Raw genomic sequence first — 20,699 nt, forward strand, 5'->3', positions numbered from 1 at the left:
TGTAACACTTGCCGATGGTTTACAGAACACAGATATCCTGTCACAGCAAACGCCGAAACACCTAACAGCAAGTGGGGTTTAGACCGGGTGAGAAAATCTGGTTAATTAATATTCAGTCACCAATGAGCAGTCAAAGTTCGCGTGATAGTGAAAGAAATTAAGAGCCTAAATAATAATAATAATAAAACAATTATCTAATAAAAGTGAAAAAAGGGATTCCTGCACATAGAAAGTGTAGCTGTGAGAAACCAAAGTGTGCTGCAGAAAAAAAACGTAGGCGGTGTTGTAGCAGCGTACCTGGAGTGTGTGGCTGGCTATTGTGCAGAGCGCACGAGGCTGTAGTGGAACATCTGCGTCCCCTTACCTGGTCAGCCATGGTTATCGGTGAGTCTTCTCTTTGCAGAACGGGGCTCAAGTCATCTGTGCTGCTTGCAGACCCGGCATCACATTAACCACGGCTTTAACGCACGGCACACAAAAGGCACGCGCGACTCATTTAACGTGATGTTATTCTCCCCTTCTCCGCCGAGTAAAACCTCCCCCCTCCCCCTCCTCCTCCCTGCCTCGCTCCTTCCGCTCGCTAGAAATGAGAGGTGCGGCGCGTGGAGCGCCGGGATGGGAAGAAGCAGGCTGCCAGGTGGAAGAAGACTCTATACCTGCGTCTCCGCTCGGCATAGGAGGCGACTTCCTATGTGAAGGAGATGAGGACGGACAGCCACCGGCACCGAAACGCATCCCCTCATGTCCACTGAGAAGAGTTCCAGCGGACAGCAGTTTGTGCGCTCCTCCCTCCACCTCCAGTTAATACCTGCATGTATCTCTCTCTCTCAGTGTGTGTGTGTGTGTGTGTGTGTGTGTGTGGGAGTGCGCCCTTGAGTGACTGCAGAGTGATCTTGGGTTGGAGGTGAAGGGAGTGATGAGTACGGGGTGGTGTGCCCCTCCCTCTTTCCTCCAGCGCAAATATCTTTCTAATGCTTTCAAAAAGCTTGTTAAGTTCTTTTCAATAACTGTGTGTGTGTCAGACACCAGGGTATGAGCTGCTCCCGTGGAAAAAATATCATTCAGTTTTGACAACTGTAAGCAGTTTCTGTGTCTGTGAGGCGGAGCGGCCGCCAGGGGGAGGCAGAGAGACATCTCGTGGATGGGGAAAAAAAGGCGCTGCCGCTGAACGCTTGTACAGAGGAATGAGGGTGTTGCCAAAGAGTGATTTCCGGTGTTTCAATTTTTTTTAATGTATAATATTTTTGCTATATTTTTGCCAATATTGATAAATAGTCTGGGATCATCGAGATTTAAGGAGGAGTTATAAAAGGATATATAAAACAAGCAAATGACCTGTTTTGCAAGTATCTTTACTTACCTGCTGCTACATTATAATCAATCCAGCTCTTTTTGACCACTTAAAATATCTTTATGCAACTATTATGTTATATTTGTTGCAATTTTATTGCTGCCGTCTTGGCCCCACCTCTCTTGAGTAATTTAAAACCGTTTAAATACAGACAATCTTTTTTTTCTTTTCTTTTTCTTTTTCACACAACAAGTGCCAAAAAATGATTTCCAGTATTTGCCGAAAACTCAGTTGTGGTAATTAAGCTGTATAAATGACTTGTTGGCCTATGATCTGGCAAAAATATTTCAAACATATCTCTCATTAATGTTTTTTACCCAAGTCATTTTATACCCAAAGGAATATTATCACAAGGTAGAAATTCCAATCAGCTTAAAAAAGTCATTTTCAAGAGAAACCTGGGCATGAAAAGTTATAACAAATATAACATAAGATTTCTATAAACATATTTTAAGGAACTACAATGAGTATAATGTGGGTACAATAATGTAAAGTCATAAAGAGACTTGCAAAACAGGTCATTTCTTTGTTTATATATAAGCTCTTTGTAAATCCTGTTCACTGCAATCTATTTGAAAATACAAGTGAAGATACTAGACATTAAAAACACAAAGGAATTTCTGAAATCACTTTTTTGGAACAACACCGGCAGCATCACAGAGAAATAAATAGCAGTAGATGGCCTTCATACATTAAAAAAACAAAAAAAAACAGAGCTCATTTCAGGAGGGGATTTCAATTTCAGCATAAGTAGAGTGTAACAAGCCCAATTCCACAAAAGCTGGGCTGCTGTCTGCTTTGAGGTCTGTTTTGATTTTATGGAGCTGCTCGAGGTGAAAAACATGAGCACTACTTTTGCATTACCTAGCAACCCTTTTACATCCTCCGACAATATGTTTTATAAACCAATTCCTTCGGAACAGATGGTGTGCGAGGCCATTCCAGTTGTGGTGCCACTTAAGGAAAAGACTGTGGATATGGAAAGGAGAAATGGCACATTTAGTGCTCATAACTCACTTTAAATGGCTGATGTCTGACAGTATCTAACTGGTCGCTGTGACGACAGCTGTAGCTGCTCTTCCCACTTTTACTGGTGAAGCACTGACTGGATGTATGAATATTGTTTATCTTTTACTGGCTGCTGTGACTGATCTATAGTGCTGTGGCTATATATGTCCAGTTGTATTAAGCTTACATTTTTAGCCTTGGGTGTGTCTACTACAAAGTACCTTCAATACAAGCTCAACCAGCTCACTGGTCACAGACACACACACACACACACACGCACTAGCGGTTCATGTCCAGTACATTGGGTTACACTCAAAAACAAACACACGTCGGCCATAATCGTAGCCGAAAGTCTGCAGTCAAGGTCTCAGAGACAGCAGCGATCGGTGAGAGATCTCCCTACATTCTTAATACAGCAGTACAGACTTGTGGTCAGCCATGCAGCTTTGGTTGCATTGATTCACACTGCAAACAAGACCAGTAGAAGACTAATTCAATACATGATGTTTCTGTTACACAACTCAGTCCTCTCCCATGCCAGGTGAAGACATTATTGTGAGGTAAAACAACCATTTTTGAGACGTATGGCAAACTTATGAAAGATGACACAAAAGCAGCCCGTAAAACTATTTCCTGTCACATTATTCTGTTGCTGAAATAAACAATAAAATGAAGGTTTCTGGGAAAACATCACCTGCTTCCAAGGCACACGGATAAGCACAAGGGTCTAAAGAGGTTGCAGCTCCTGCAACACTTTTAGCAGTAAGAACAGATATTGTTACTTGACCAACGGGCTTTGGCATGAGGCCTTCATTAACACGAATTATATCACAGACAGCACTTTAAAGAACTTACTTGTTTGAGTAGAGAGAGAAATAAATCCCAATTGGAAAATGTTTAAATGTGTAGAGTGTACCTGTCCACCAATCCAGTTAATAAATATTAAGCCAGCCCTGAAATTGAGGTTTTTAATACACTACGTGCTGAGGCATATAGTGCATAAAACCAAATGCTCGGCTGCTGCTCTAAACCTCCTCTGCCTTTAACATCAGCACAAAAGTGATGTGCCAGCAGCTTCACAGCATGGGTTTCCACGGCTGAGCAGCTCCTGTGGGTGTAATGTGTAGGTGGCGCAGTACTTTTGTCCATATAGTGCATATGATTCTTGATTCTTAAAGATGTGAATATTATCCATTCCACGTGAGCCCCATACTATCATGAATGCTGTATTTACACTACACCTTGATTTAAAAGAAAAAAGCAGATGGTCGCGGTCTTCCTGTGTTCTTTACCCACAGGATGTAGTGTGAATGATTTCGCCTCAGTCCATCTTAAATGAGTTTGGGCTCTGAGTGAATCGCAGGCATGCGATTTTTTTCTTTCCATGGTAGAGTTTTGGACTCTGTGTGTGAATGCAGCAATGAAGTGTGTTTCAGATTGTGCTTTTCAGAAGAAGCCAGAGCCAAAGAAACCATGTCCACTACTGAGGTGTGTCCGTACACACATTACATTACACCTGCTCCTGCAGGTGTAATGTGTAGATTGCCCAGTACTGTTGTCCCTATAATGTGCATGCTTTTTAGCTCTGTCCCTTGCATACAGAAATATTATTTATCATAGATGATGAAATTACTAAATTCTTTGCAGTTTTTTTATTAGAAAAATAACACATATCTGAGATTGTTGAACAAATGTACACTCATAATGTTGCAAACCCCTGTCTTACTGAATGACTCTCTTGGATGGTCTTTTTTTATTCCCAGTTATGTTACTGATTAATATAAACAGTTAGCTGAATACATAAATAGTAAAATAGTTGTGATATATTACACCAAGTTCTTTTTTTTTCTTCGTTTTTAGAGTAAGCTTTGTGGTCATTAAATTCAAAATCAAAGTGTATTTTTTTAAAGTGTAATAAAATCCTCAGTTTCAACATTTCCTATGTTGTCTGAAGGTCTCTGTTCAATGCTTGGAGTGCTCTTTTGATTTCTGGTATAATTTCACTTAAGCTGCAGGTTTGAGTGTTTGTAGAAGTACTCACAGCCAGAGGTAGAAGCATCCACAAAAATCAGTTACCGTCTACAATTTTAGACAATTATTTAAGCTATGGTGCTTTTATGTTGTAAAAGCGAAGCTCTCAATTTACCAGTTGATCTACGCCCCTACCCTCACCTATGGTCACGAGCTGTGGGTAGTGACCAAAAGAACAAGATCGCGGATACAGGTGGCGGAAATGGGCTTCTTCCGAAGGGTGGCTGGCCTCTCTCTTAGAGATGGGGTGAGAAGTTCAACCATTCGGGAGGGGCTCAGAGTACAGCTGCTGCTCCTCCACATTGAAAGGAGCCAGTTGAGGTGGTTCGGGCATCTGACAAGGATGCCCCCTGTGCGCCTCCTGGGTGAGGTTTTCCGGGCATGTCCCACCGGGGCAGACCCAGGACATGCTGGAGAGATTATATCTCTCAGCTGGCCTGGGAATGCCTTGGTGTTCCCCCGGATAAGCTGGAGGAGGTGGCTGGGGAGAGGGAGGTCTGGGCTTCTCTGCTTGGGCTGCTGCCCCCGCGACCCGGCCCCGGATAAGCGGAAGAAAATGCATGGATGGATGCTGATACATGAATTTTTTTTTTTTTTTTTTTTTAGCTGAAATCCTGTAATTGCTCAAATATTTGGGAATATTTGTTAAATTTAACTGCAATACACTGAATCATTCACCTGTAAGCCGAAAGTGCAGAACTGTTGAAAGCTGAAGTTCACACGAAAGTAGTTAAACATCTTTATAATGTACATTAAAAAAAAATTGAGTATTGACCAAAGAAAATTTAGAGTCAGCAAAAATCTGAATGAATATTGAAATCTAACATTCTTTAACTTCACTTTAATGACTTTAATTAAATTACTTTAATTCCATTTTAAGAGTGGAATTACATATTTTAAAGGTTTAAACTCAAAAATCTCAAATAAAAAAAATCTGAATCTTTGCAAAACATCTGCTGTGTGTGTGTGTGTGTGTGTGTGTGTGTGTGTGTGTGTGTGTGTGTGTGTGTGAGTGTGAGCAGTCCTCCCACAATGGGAAGTGTGTTAATTATGAATATTTTTGTCGGTTCTGGTGGTAAGTTGAATTTTACCAAAATCTATTGAATCATATTTACTTTGGTGGACAGAAAAAAAACTTTTCATAATGTGGAACTTTAGTATTAAATTTTCAACAGTGACTTTTCTGCTCTTATTTGTATTCAGCAACCAAAAATATTGTGGCAACACTGAGAAGACAAATTATTAACGGTGTGTTGTCAGATAGAGGTGAAGGTGTGGCTGTCTTAGTTAGCTTTCTGTAGCAGAACTTGAAAAAGCTGACTCAATTCTTATGACCAGTTCTCGTCTGAGGTTCAGACCAGAATAACGTAACTATAATACTGAACCTAAAGTATGATCCTCGACCCACCGGGGAACCGCTCCCAGCTGAAGTCACAGAGCAGCAAACAACCAGTCCAGAGACAGACTCTAATATAGCATCATTTTATTGCTCACTCCTGAACTCCTGTGAACCACAATGAGTGTGAAGACCCTGCTGAAAATCTGTCCATGTCTAATGTTCTTCCAAGTGAAGAACCTCTTTCTGAAAGTCTGCCAATGTCAAATGTTTTTTCCAGTGAGGAATTCCTGTTTGAAAGTCTGTCACTGCTGGATGTTCCTAACCCCTAAATCCAAAATCTTAACTCCTATCAAAATACTTTTTAAACCATGAGGGTCTGAAAGATTGTTCTACATAACAGTGTGTTTTTAATGTTCCTGGTGTAAAAATGTGGTCACAGGAGTAAAAAACGTTCAGTCTTTCCTGCTGTTGAGCACATCTCATCCCAGACTCTATGTAACAAATCGTTGGTATGTTACGCGATCTGAGGGATGAGAGCAGGTTGGAATGGATCTATACATGTAAGGTTATGGTTAAGGTTAGGGGTAATGTTTGTCATGGTCCCGGGACTTCTACCCGATGTTTTGTGTTTTCCTGTATTTTTGTCATTAGATGTTATTATGTTTTAAGTCCGCTGGCTATTCTGTTTAGATGCCGTTATTAGATTTCCCCTCGTGACTTTACCCCTGTGTCTCCCTCAGTGTATCCGTGAGTTCTTATGCCTTGTTTCCCCTCCTTGTGTTTTATTCCATGTCTTCCCAGCCCATTACTTCGATAGTCTCCCGTCAGTGTACGTCACGTTGTGTTTGCTCCTGCCCTGTCTCGTTGTGATTATAAGTGTCAGCTGTGTTCCCCGTGTTCTCCCACATCCCTCGTTATCCTTCTGTGTATTTATGTCCGCGTCTCCCTCAGTTCCATGTCGCGTCCTCTCTCTTGGCTGTGTTTCCTCGTGTGCCCCAATTCCTGCCTGCACACAGCTAGTTCATGACAATGTTAGGGTTGAGGCTGCAATAGAAAGCCATGAAGCAAATAAAAAGTGCTTCAATTAACAATCCGGAGCGTGTCATAGGGACGCAGAAAGGTACCTTTCGCGTTACTATGACAAGGCTGGGGCTGTGACAAATTGTCGGTATGTTACGCATTGGGAATGAGAACGCTCTGTGTTGAGACTCCTCACTGAAAATACAATGAATCTCTAAGTGTCGGTTACAAGGTACTCCATTCACTTGCATCCACACAGTTCAAAAAGTTTACATCTCTTAGCTTTGAGAGACACATAGTTGGAAAGTGGACCATGATGGCAACGTTTTGAGGGTAAAATGATGGCTGTAGAGCGAAAACTGTGGACACAGCAGCAATTGAGAGATACATTTTAAAAATGAATCTTTTGGTTTCTGCCACTGTGGCAGTTGGTCTTCTCAGTGAAACTGCCAACACTCTGTCCCATAGACACCCATTATAAACTCTGAAACACATGAAAAAAGCATTAAACCTAAACTGGAACTGAAGAAAAACTATAAAAGATAGTGGAAAGATAAATAGTTCTAAAAGAAGTCTAAAAGAAGAGGAATCTAATGGTCTTGAATGGTTTGAAGGTGTTGGAGGAGATAACCTGTGAAAAACATACAGAATAAAAATAGCATCTCAATAATGTGAGTGCTTAATCAGCATTCACACTAAAAATCTGCTTCCCATAATGCTGCGTTTCTCCTCGCCACAGTCTGTCCCTGAGTTCAGACTATTTTACAATTCAGTGCACTTTGCTGCTAACAGTGACTGGAACGAGCTGCAAGGCAAGCTTTAAGTTTGGGGAAACAACTCTCTCACTGTGGAGTTATATAAGAATTTTATTTCACAGACTAAAACGGTTAGTCTGGTTTTTTTTTTGGTTTGTCTGTCTGATAAAGCAACAATGACTACAGCACTAACAGTGATGCTTGTTACTGTTGCTTTTTTTGTTGGAGTTCTCGTGGTAGAGGTTGGTAAATTGTATGCTGTTAGTATCCATATCAGAATTTTCCCTCCACTACTATTAAACACGAGACATTTTAATGCCTTCTGTTGACCCATGCAAACCCAGTTTTTCCTGGATTTTCATTTTCATACCACTCTTTTAAACCTGTCATCAATCGGTATCTTCCTTCTTGCAATCCGCACTGAAAATCCTTTTATGGCTCAGACTTCTACTATTGCAGATACAGAGATTTTTATCCAATTTTGGTTCCTTCTGAAAGTGCACCTGACTCATATCTACCGTCTTTAATATAAAAGGAATCCAGCCTTGCAAATGTACTCTGCCTCTTCCTCCGTGCAGATAGAGAAAGATTAGAGATCAAACTTACAAGCCAGGTAAAGCCAGTGAAATGCAACTTGGCGGTAATGTTAAGATGTCATTTTCTCTTGATCTTTTTTTTCCCTCAAAGCTTTCAAAGAGTTACAATGTCATAACTTAATGCCATAAATCTTGTCCATGGGCAGTGCCCATGCTCATTAATTAATAAGTTGAGCGATTCAGATTTATTGAAACATGTTCAAGCAATGGAAATTAAAAAAAAAACAGACTTTGTTATTTCTAATGAGCTTGAAAGTCAGTATTTGGTATGACAACATTTATTCTTCAACACAACCTGAACTCTCTCAGGCCGATTTCTTGTAATTTCTTCAGTCTTCAGAAATAGTTCTCTGGGCTTGTTGAAGGACATTCAAAGCTCTTCTTTGGATGTTGGCTCCTTTTGTTCTGTTCTCTGTCACCATGATCCAACACTGCTTCAATAATGTTGACATGTGGGATCTGAGCGTTTCATTGTGTATTTTTCTATCCATGTATGTTTTTACTGCATTGGCAGCGTGTTTGGGATCATTGTCTTACAAATAAAACACTTTCCAGATGGCACTGCATGGAAAGTGCATGCTGAAATGCAGCTTTAAACCATCACAGAGCCTCCACTGTTTTACAGTGTTGTACAATCTTTTCTGACCTCCTCCATCCATATTGACTTAAACCAACAATTTCACAATTAGATTCATCACTCCATGAGACCTGCTGCCACGGATTTGTAGACTAGTTTTTGTGTAATTTGGCAGCCCATGATTTTTCCTGTTTCTTAGAGACATTCAGATACTGTTCACCTGCTGTAGTGTTTTAGGCCTGCCACTTCTTCTTTTGTCTTCCACCTGTCCAGTTTCCTTAACTTTTTTAAGGACACACTGAACACGATGGTGAGATGTGCCAAGTTTTAAGGTCATAGCTCTGGTTCATGTCTTGAGGTGCCCTTTGTATGCTTGAATGATTCAAAGGTCAGTATTAATGGGGTTAAGAGACAAACGTCGGTTATCGGAGCATCCTTTTCAGTTTTGGCTTGGTACTTTTGTCATAATCCTACTGATAAAAAGAGGCAAAGGCACTGATCAGCATGTCTAAACTGTGTGATTACAATAATAACAGTGATCTAATTATTATCATTTAAACACCTCAAACTCAGCTCTTGCTTCAGCAAGATGCAATCTTCTAAACCTCGTAGGATTTAGAGCTATGCTAATTAATATGCAAATTAATTACTACATCACTATGACCAGAGGACATAATGCGAGCAAAACTCTGTTAAACATGTGTTAAGCTAGTTGTCAAACAAACACAAATGCAGTGGCTAGTAGACTTGTAGTCAAGACCGCCTAAACCAAGACCAAGACAAGACCAAGACCAGAGGGAATCGAAACAAAGACAAGACAAAGACCAAAGTCCGTCGAGACCAAGACTAGACCAAGACAAGACGTAAAAGTGGTCTCGAGACTGGTCTGGCTAGCTTCTGAGCCCAGCAGCATTAAACAACTAAAATGTCAAAGTTAACTGTATTTTCAAGTTCTTGCATCATATTACATCAGTCACACTTAATATTCAAGGCATTACCAAATGATTTGCTTTGATCAAGTGGTCGGACACCAGCAGACGAAACTTCCAGCAGGCCATGGCTCAGTGAGGGTGGCCGATTATCTTGACTGGTTATGCTGTGAGGAAGTAAAGAAAAACTAAAAGCAGTGAAAATTAGACTTACATTCAACAGACACACAGAATAAAAGGTTAAGTTGCTCTGTACCCTCTGGAAATGTGCATCTCCTTTGTCCCACACGCCATCAGACTGTTTAACTCCTCTCTGGAGGGGAGAGGGAGGGGAAACAGGAGGACAAAGGAGGGGGGAACAACTAAGCTGTAGTGCCTCTTCACTTCACTGTGCAATACCTTTTGTGCAATACTTTTGTTAATAGTCAATGGTGCAATAGACCTCAATACTTGAAATGTGCAATTCACTTGTATTTTTATTTTTATTCCTATTTATTCTATTTATCCCCTTCGTATATTTTATTTATATATGTCTCTGTATTTATATGTGTGTGTGTGTGTGTGTATATATATATAATATTCTGTAACTCTGTAACTTCTGTCGGTGCTGTGCTTTTGGAAACCGAATTTCCCAGAGGAACCCACCAGAGGGATTAATGAAGTTTTATCTTATCTTATCTGTAACTTCCAACTAACATAACTTTTAAAGTGCTAATCAACAGCGTGAGGTAAATAAGACTGATCATCTTGTTGCACTGCAATGTTCTACAGGGAAACCTTGGTCCTGGGTTCATGTGGTTGTTATTCTGGCACTTTCTACCCACCTAAACATCGCAAAAAAGGCTCAGTAAGCTCAAAACACAACAAAGAACATGTAGGTGTGATGCTGAGCCAGCCTCTAAACTCCCCATGCCCCAAATCTATTTGAGCATCTGTGATGCCCAATGCCTGCTGTATGGAGGTACCACCCCACTCCTCACATGACCCGAATGATCAGCATCTGAGAGCCACAAGCCAGACATGCATAAACAATTTTAGGCAGGTGGTTTTAATGTTTTGGCTGATTAGTTTATGAGTTTTAAAGACAAAAACTGCATGCTTGTTGCACTGCTTCAAACATAAATTTGTCAAGCAAAACTGAAGCTCCGTCATTCATGTCTCAGCTTTAGAGAAAGTCCTACATGAGTCATTTCAAAAACCAAGGATTTAAAATAGACAGACTTCAAGGTAACATTATGATGCAATGCACAGGTAAGCACATAAAAATCATCAAATTATCTCGCTTTGAATATAATTTAAAGTGAGAAGGATTTTTTGTGTGTAATGAAAGATTAAACATATTCCATGTACTTACAAATATAACTCTGAAAAAACAGAAAGTAATGATTTGCAAATGTCATCCAACCATATTGTATACATAATAGAACATAGAAAACGCATGATTTTAAGTGAGAAAATAGTCATTTTGAATTTGATAGCAGCAAAAGAATTGGGACAGGTCCGTGTTTATCACTGTGTGACATCCCCTCTTCTTTAAACAACAGTCAGTAAACATCTGGGAGCTGAGGAGAGCAGCTGCTGGACTGAAGAACATTTTTCCCATTCTTGTCTGACACACGATTCTAGCTTGTCAATAGTTCTGGGTCATATTTGTTTTCATATTTTTGATTTTATGATGGGCCAAATGTGTTCAGTTTCTGAAAAAGTCTGGACTGCAGGCAGACCAGTTTAGCACAGAGACTACTACAAAGCCATGCAGTTGTAATACCTGCAGTATGCAGTTTGGCATTGTCTTGCTGAAATGTGAAAGGTCTTCCCTGAAAAAAAAAGAAAAAAAATGTCTGAATGGGAACATTTGTGGCTCTAAAATCTGTATACCGTCATTCCAGATGTGCAAGCCACTGATGTACCTACATACCATCAGAGATACAGGCTTTTGAAATGAGTGCTATGGTCCCTCACCTCTTTAGCAGGATCCATGTTTTCCCAAAATAATTTCAGGTCGTCTGACCCCAGAGCAGTTTTTAACTTGGCCTCAGTCCATTTTAAATGAGCTTTGAACGAGAGAAGGCAACAGCATTTCTGGATCACGTTCACATATGGTTTCTCTTTTGCATGAGAAAGCTTTGACCTGCATTATGAATGCATGGTGAAATACGTTGACAGAGATTGGTGTCTGAAAGTGTCCCTGAGCCTGTGCAATGATTTCCTTGAGAGAATCATTCCTGTATTTAATGCAGTACCACCCGAGGGCCCAAAGAACAGGGACATCCACTATTCATTTTCAGCCTAGTGCCCAGATTCTCAAAACCTTTTGATGATATTTTGTACTGTAGATGATGAGATATTCAGTCATTAGAAGAAACACTATTCCAAAATTCTACCACAAATACATACAATACTTGCAGACTGGTGAACCTCTGCATTTTCATGATGATCTTGTTAACAGTTAATCTAGTTAGTCCCAAAATGTTGCTGCAGCTTTTTCTTTTTAGTGCCACTTACTTTTCCAGCCTTTTGTTCTCCCTGTTCCAGATTCACAATGAGCTAATATTTTTCATGAAACAGTGGAATGTCTTTTTTTGATGTTTTCTGTGTTCTTTTGTGAATAAAATGTGGGTTTATTAGATTGTTTTTCTCGTGTGTTTATGAAATATTCTTATTTTACACAGTGTCACAACGTTTTCAGAAAAGATCATTCAGACAGTTGTGTGTGTGTGTGTGTGTGTGTGTGTGTGTGTGTGTGTGTGTGTGTGTGTGTACAGGGTATCATTTTAGTCTCATTAAACACATCCTCTCTGTGGGATTTAAACAGTGCTCAGTGAGAATGAATGACCTGACATAATTTTAAGGCTATTAAGTGGCAAGTGTCCAGTCCTGAACACAATCATACTTCGCCTAAATGTCCAAGCAGAAGTGAGATAAAAGGGCCTTCCTTTGTATCAACTGTCTCCTGAATACCTTGGATATTAATATTTTGTCAGCTTCACTTTGCAGCCCATTCTGCTCAGTGTCTCAACTTGCAGCATATTCAGTAATACAGCAGGTCCCTAGACATGCTGGGGCTTCAGTCAATACAGAGAATGGAAATGGGAAGGATTCTCTCAATGGGCCTGCTGAGCGTGACTTATATTTTAAGCTTTCTCTAATCTGGAGACTTAATTAAGTCTCATCAGGACATCAGAGCTTGTGAGTGCCTTGCACCGCATGAGAGGATCACAGCACAGACAGATGACAGAGATAAGTGCTCTCATTAGCCACCAAGATAGCATTGACAAAAAAAACCCCGCCTGCTCCCTGCTAATGGAAACACTGCAGTCTGTCATTTGAATATCCAGCTGTGCACTCTGAGTCAGGAGGTCAAGAGGTAACTAAGGCAGGATTTGTGGCTGTTAATGAGAAGGCCCCCACAAGGTTAGAGATCACTGTATTCATTTCATTCATTTATTCGTCTTGGTCCTGTGCATCTAGCCACAGATCTAGATAACAAAACAGGTGGAACTGTATTACTTTTACCCATCCAAGGAAATGAATGACTATCACTTTGGATTTTATGCTCATGTGCACATTTAGCTGCTGAGGAACCACATGTTTAACTAGTTAGCGAGAAGAGTACAAGACCTAAAACAGAGAGAACATTACCATTTAGACAAGTCGCCAGTGGCACTGGATTTATATTTAAAAAATTAAATACATGAAAGGCTGGGACCAGGAGCTGAATTTTTTTATATTGATTAATGATACAGAAACAGAACAAGTGGACAATAATGCAAAGATTTAAAAATGTCCTCTCACATACAAACAGATGGCAAACAAACCAAAAAGATTCAAGATTCATTTTAGGAGAGAAAAGCAAACAAACATATTCTTCCAATAAGTTTCATGTTTGTCTGATCATTTCAGATCATTTGCTGAAGTGGTTAATAATATTTCAATGAGAATATTACACCTTTAAAAGATTGTGGGACGGGAATGACCCTGGTTAGAAACACCACACCAGGATTGCGGCTTTGTGGTTGCTGGATGTACAAATAGGCGACTAATTCCTCGTGTCCCCAAATGCCCCAAAAGATTAACAATAACAAGATTAACAATATATGCTTGCAGTAAATAAGTGCTTTCATGCTGATACTTTCAGTAAATATATGTGTTTGCTAAATATAAAGCTTCAGTTAGCCATCTGCTAGCTTAGCGTAGCATATGTAAATATATGAAACAGGGAAGCTGCTAGCTTGTCTCTATCCATCACCAGAAATACAGAACTTAAGAAACCAGACCTCAGGTTGTTATGTCCAATATAAATAATACATTTAATGCTAAATTAAAAGAGGTGTGAGTTTAAAAGTGTATTAGACAGAGCAAAGTTGACCCTTTTGCAGCACCTACTCTGTATGCTAACCTTCCTGGTGTTGCTTTACATCAAGCAGACATATTTTAGAGAATCTTCTCATCTAACTCTCAGCAAGAAAGCAAGTAGGCATGTACCCAAAGTGAACCCCTGCATCAAGCAAATATTAGTGATAAAAATTTAAGCAATCTTCACTTCAGCTGAAAAACAAACCCATTATGCAATATTTCAGGGCAAGTGATTGCAACTCAGCTGCTTACTAGAAATCTTGAAATGAATAGGCTAACAACAAAAAAATCCAATTACCCGCCCTCTGCCAATTTGTCAAACAAAGCCCCCATACCCGCGCAAATACATGACATGCCCATTACATTGTGATATTAAATCAGCGTGGATGTAGATAGGCTCCACTTGTTAAGAAGTCATTTTCCCATGCAGTCATCTTCTGATGTGAATTATTGTGTCAAATCCCGATTTAATAAGCACTTCTGCGCATTACAGTTCAGAACAAAACAAGTCATCTTTTTAGTAATACTTCCCATAAGTCAAGGAGGCTTCTTTTCATAAGGTTATCAAGATGACATTGAATTTAGACAATGTTGCTACTAAGCTGTACAGGGTGCTTTTCGGGGAAGCAGGCATAGCTGATTGTGTCTCCTGTGCTTTTACTCAGTCACAATGTGAAGTAAAGGGGCTGTAAGGTTACATTGCTGGATGTAATCTACTAGATGGAATGTAATGACATCCTATGGCAGGTTCCTGAAACATAGCAAACCTCTTTTCATACTATACATCTGCTATATGACATAATGATCAGATTTTTTTTCTTTAAGTTCAGAGATGTTTGTTTAAAAGTTCCACTGGTAGTTTGATTTCCATTTGCTTGGTTGGTTTAATGTCAGTCAGCAGACGTCCTTCAAAAAAAGCTGTTAAGATCACAGGTTCAGGTCCCGTGTGGGAGCTCTAAAGAGGTTGTTTTAAGGTCAGTGACCTGGATTTGGAAACTGTGATGTGAGCTCTGGTATATGAAGAGAAATGTCTTCAAAACCTGTTTTTAAATCATTTCAGATTTCCAGCTTTGTGTTTATGGAAAATTGCCACTGTTAAGACAGGAAGTTGCCGAGTGATACTGGTATTGTGCTGAGAAATATAAACCTTATGTTTTTAAGGCACCTAATGCATTCTGTTTATGAGACACTGTCATCTATTTGAGAGCTTCACACACACTGTTGCCAAGAGCCTTTTTAGAGGTGTTACAAAAGCAAGCAGAATGAGACTGACCACAAAAGGATCTAAACAAACGCATGTTCTGTACAAAGTGCATGAATCATGAATTTTGATTTACAGCGGTTGATATAACATCTAATATGACTATTGTCCCACGAGGGTATGTGAGTGAGCACAGCTGTGTAAACTTTATTAAGTCACCCCGTGTGTCTGGGTTTGATGAGTGAGAGAGTGTGCAGAATGCTGAGCTATCGGCAAACGTGGGGGAGGAGGAGCAGGAGCGATACGCCAGCATTGTGCAGGTGGTTTTCCTCGTTGAACATGAAGAAAAGATGGCAAAAGGGCACGGAGCTGACGTACGGCAGGACGGGACAGCAGGAAGTACAGTGGCGGGTTCCAGCAAGGCACGCCAAAAAAATGGCCGTCAGTGACGCCACTTCCCACAGCAGGGACACGCTCTGCGCTTCCTGCGTTGGCCCGGGTGTGGCGGCTGACAGATGAAGCAAAGTTGAAGATAGTTTAGCCCCGAGTCGCTGAAGTAACATGAGGGGACAACACATTGACAAACTCAAGTCCATAGTATGGCAACCAGCTAACTGCAAAAACCAGAGTTGAACCAATGAACAGCGCAGTAGCTTTCTTGTTGCGTCTGTCAGCGGCCAGCGAGCCCCTGCAGCTATGGAGGTGAGAGATGATAAGGCCGCAGTTAACGGTGATGCAGAAGAGAGCGGCCACATAGTAAACCAGAAAGGCAGGAACCAGGAAGTAGAGCCACTTGTTTCGGCCAACGGACCACATGCAACCACCACTGAAGTCAATGTAGGTGACCTTCGGTAATGCCATGGTCAACGAGACCAGTCAAATGGCTACCACAGCGCATGACCTGTGGAATAAGGAAACAAGGAATAAGTATATTTGTTTGCTACTGTATATACAGCACACCTGCCTAACTTCCAGTGGAGGACGTACACGGCTAAGTTCCCATATGTAATTAGAAGAAAAAGATGTCTTCAGAGAAAAAGTAGCATTAATTTGAAGTTATTTATCTGGTCGCTCTCCTTGAAGCTCTGTTATGCAGCTTTTTAAAGGTAATATTTTACAGGTGTGAACAATATGTTAAAGGAATCATTGTAAACATTATACAGTCAAACAACTGTACAAACACTGCCTCAAATGATTTTTACAAACCCACCTCCGCTTCACACTCAGACTTTTGTCAGACTAGCAGGCGGTCTCATCCATGGTGCAACGATACGATACCTCAGCACAGACAATGCTGCCAGGCTGAAGATCTCCACTCCCACTGTGACTGAAGTTGTGAATCCCAGGAGGACACAGGTCCCACCGCCAAGCTGCCAGTTATAGAAACTGGCAGTCAGGAGCGCACAGGGCAGGGTGAGCAGAGCGCCAAGATCTGCCAGGCTGAGATTGAGGAGCATGATGGAGCTTGGCTTGGAACGACTGCGGGGGTTCCTCAACAGCACCAGCCAGAGCAGAAGATGGCCTCCAACCCCCATCAGAAGAGAGACAAGGCTGACCATCGGCAGCACCACACCGAAGGAGATGGTGGTGTTGGTGGAAACCACATTAAAGAGGAGGTTTACGATAGCAGGCATGGCTCTGACAAATCTGACAGCAAAAAGATGCCGCTGTGAAATAAAGACAGATGGAGGATAGTCAAGCATAGGAAATAAAGGAAAATAAAGGGGAGCATGACGGCCAGGCTGGGGTTGTTGGACAAAATGCTATTGTACGTGAGGTGGAAAAGGCTCAGCAAATGTCTACAATTACAAATATGAAGAAACAGATGAAAAAATGCCAACAACTGCGAGAGAACAGCATTCCAAATCAGGAATTTAGAGAGACACATAATGACTTTGAGACCTAATTGTAGTTATTAATAGCCTCCAATGTATTATTCATATTTCTAATAGGACTTGCTTCTTCCAAATCACTTGCAATTCGGAGCTCACCGGGCCCTTCCTCAGACTGACAAGCCTGATGATTCAGACTAGATGATCTGTCTCTCAAGAGATTTAAGTAACAAACAATCAGAGTGACATCAGCAAGTCCACTGCATCGTGACACAAACGAGACAACTCACCTCGGCGGGCACTAGCAGACAGACGAAGGAGGATTGTTCCCAGAGGGATAGACAACACACACAAACTAGTCGTTAAGAAGGAAAAACAACGTGCAGACTTTGGTGAAGAGAAAGATTTAACCAGAGTGGAGCCCCGAATGTAAACAAACCACTTATCCCCACAAGTAAACAACACACTCACTTGATGTTTAAAGAGAGGACTTGGCTGCATGTGCACTGATGTTAGGGGATGTTTTCTGAATACTTGATTCTACATAAGTGTTTAAGCAGAAACTTCAGCATTGCCCAGATACTTTACCAAATGCATCAACAGGAATGCACCACTAAATGTCATTAGCATTACTAATGGCTTCATGGATTGATTCAGCTGCTCTCCAGTGTATCCCACTGGAGCATCTTGAAGAAAACCACACTTTGAAGAGGGATCCAAATAAAGGCTCTTCAAAATATGCCAGGAGTTGTCTGGATGTGAGGCAATTAACTTAAATTACATAATTTAAATTGAGTCACTCATATCAATTGTTGAGTTACTTTGACCCAATTTTTTAAGCTTCATTAAAGTTAAAGTGATTAAAATTTCAGTGCTAGATATCAGTAGATTGCAATTTGCATTTAACTAAGCTTTAACTAGGTTAAAATCCCATCTACAATGGCTGCTGCTCATCTCATTGTCAATAGCCAGGTGTCCACATCTATGTACTTTGGAGGAAGCTGTAAAACTTTATGAAAGGAGGCTGATATGACTCGATAAGTCAGTGAAACTCACTTCTGTCTGATGACAGCAATAGTGAGGTGAGTTGTTGAGGATATCCTGGACTAATCTGTTGAGAAGTGCTCCTGTTTTTGCTGCTGTTAGCCGGTGATAGTGGTTGATAGCTGCTGTTAGCCAATGTTAGCTGCTGTTAGCCAGGGTTAGCTGCTGTTAGCCAGCATTAAATAGACTTATTTTGAAGTCGATCTAACACCGTTGGACTGTGACACTTAGCGTGTGAGAGTGTGATTTTTAGGACACGCAAGCCTAACCTTGGCCGGCATAATGTTAGCTTATAAGCAGCTGTCGTTGTTGTTTAGCTGGCTCGTCAGCTGTCCGGAGACAGGAGGATCGCATGTCTAATCTGCTGACAGCTAGTAATTTTGACAATATTGGGAATAAATAAGCATATCTATGCAGATTTTTATGTGCATAAATATCTTTAGTTCAGGAAATGAGGATTGAGGTGAGGAGGAAGAGCATGATGCTTTTTTTCCAAGATGCCAGTTGCCTTGTCTTTTTTCACATCTTTGGTTTTTTGGTGAAGAGGACCTCTTCTCAGATGATAAAACATGTGTATGATCCTTCACATCTTGAGTCTGAAAGTGCAGACACAATTTAAAATCAGCCCCTACAATACAAGTTCTCTTTGGCTTTTGGCGTACAACGTCTCTAGCCACATAAAACGCTATTAGGCAACACAGCAGCTTCCACAAATGCCCACTCCTATGTATTTATAATGGATTAAGTTTATGAGAATGCATCACTTTGCTGGAAGATGTTATTACACACTAATCAATGTCTGTCTATTTTATTAAATAACCTTAAAAAGTGACGGGCTGTACTTCTGATTATTATATATGACCGTAGCTAGTTAATATTGTGTGGCATATAAAAAGGCTACAAATCAATAAAAGAACAGGTTCCCTTTGTGAAATGTCTGAATTTCCCTTTTTGTGAAGACATTGCTTCACTATAGCTTTTGGTATAGTGAAGTTAGGCCGGTGTGTATAGTTGTTGGTAGCTTTAATACCAATCTGTCTTTTTTTTCCTTTTCTTAAATTTCAATTTCAAATTAAAAACAATAAATGTAATTCACTCAATGTTTTCCCATCATGTGTTTAGATTTCTCTACTGGATGATTTGCATGAAGAGAAAATGGACAAGTGACCTCACTCACTGGTTCGTGGTCTTCGAGTCCTCAGGCTTGTACGTCACTATCTTGGTATATTTTAAAGCAGACAGCAGGGGTGAGGGATGGATGGAACAGTATCAGTAAGTTCATCAGGAAAGTGTTCACAAAGGTCCTACAAGTTAGTGGTCGGATAATTTTCCAATACATTTTTTGTTCCCTCTTAGTGATTAAAATAATGCATGTTTAAGGCACTTTGTGTTAATGGATCTTCTTTATAGGCTATTTGTTTACAATGCCTTTCAGTCTTTATGGCATTATTAGCCCATTAACTGAACCACTCCTTAGGACCAAATGGGTAGATGTAAAACTGATCTTCATATTTCATTCTCTAGAAGAAAGCAGAAACTTAAATCTTATAGACTGAAAAGGTTTCACAGTAAACACTTACCTGTGTTTTACCAGGTAAGTGCTACAAATAGAGCAGTGGCAGAATGGGGCTGCATAGCATCAACACTAATTTACAACCTAGTGTAAAGAAAGTAAACCGTTAGCAGTGAGGTGTGGACAGTTACCCACAATTCTACAAATTTCCCCTCTTGTGTTTGCTAGGCAATTTGAATTCAGTGTGAGGGGGGAATATTGATCTCTGCAAAACACCGATAAATGCTCCTGAGATGATAAAATAGAAATAAACAGTGTGGTTTGGTTCTTAGCTTTCAATAAATATTGCAAATTTTGTTCAGTAGTTTTACTGCGTGTGAAGAGGAGGTAACTTCACAATAGAGAATATTGACTTACTAGTAGATGAATGGTGTGCTCCTGCCCTCCCTTCAGGATGGGGAACTTACTTTCAAAAAGAAAAAATTAGGATGTTATTAGGGGACACTTGTAGATTATCTGCTAGTGCAAAGTATGTCTATTAAGAAGTGCTTTATTATCAATGTGAAACTAGTACCCAAGCTTATAAGGAAGTGGATACCCACAAATTCTTTATGATAGCGACAACACAGAGATATGGCTGAAAATCTGAAAATTGCTTTCCACATTAAATGTAATAAATATGCAAATTTTAACATACAGTGTTACCAAATATTCAACAAACTTAAAATATTAGAATTTCAAGCCTCACACTTACCCATATCTAATCAAATGCTGCCTACATAGGTTTAGTTTTTTTCTCGTCACACATTTCGAAAACAATAACACGGTAACAAAAGCAGGCATGACTCAAAGTACAGTTGTAGTTTGTTTGTTTTTTATGATGACTATGTGTCATTTTGTCAATATCTCCAGAGATATGCTCTTTAACCATTAACTGTGACATTATCAATGCAATTTGAAAATGCCAGTGTGCGGTGGTGGGATGCATCATTACTCCCACTTTTGTCAAAATCAACGGCGTCCACAACATCGTGTGTGAAGGACAGATGGATGATCAAATGTACGAACATTTGTTCATTCTTTCCCCCATCTGTCCTTTTTATGCAGTATCTGATGAAAAGCTTAACAAACCTGTCCAAATTCCATC

General features: G+C 40.3%; 2 protein-coding genes across 2 annotated transcripts in view; both read right to left on the reverse strand.

The window, feature by feature from the left end:
• rem2 (RAS (RAD and GEM)-like GTP binding 2) overlaps positions 1-1,046 on the reverse strand; it is a 32,718-nt gene extending 31,672 nt beyond the window's left edge. Inside the window, exon 1 of the mRNA XM_084911960.1 lies at positions 365-1,046. Within this exon, the coding sequence (XP_084768086.1) occupies positions 365-376 (12 nt within the window). The 5' untranslated portion in view covers positions 377-1,046. The remainder of the gene's footprint in view (positions 1-364) is intronic.
• A 12,309-nt stretch (positions 1,047-13,355) lies between these two features.
• Positions 13,356-19,414, reverse strand: LOC146367118 (somatostatin receptor type 5). The gene is given in 4 exon segments (XM_084913607.1): positions 13,356-15,585; positions 15,588-15,712; positions 15,714-16,064; positions 16,385-19,414. Coding segments are annotated over 4 exon segments (1,170 nt in total). The 5' UTR covers positions 16,867-19,414; the 3' UTR covers positions 13,356-15,373.
• Between the last annotated feature and the right edge of the window lie 1,285 nt (positions 19,415-20,699).

This window comes from Perissodus microlepis, chromosome 18, assembly GCF_051167445.1.
Source record: "Perissodus microlepis isolate ML-2025 ecotype Zambia chromosome 18, ASM5116744v1, whole genome shotgun sequence".
NCBI classification, from domain to species: domain Eukaryota; kingdom Metazoa; phylum Chordata; class Actinopteri; order Cichliformes; family Cichlidae; genus Perissodus; species Perissodus microlepis.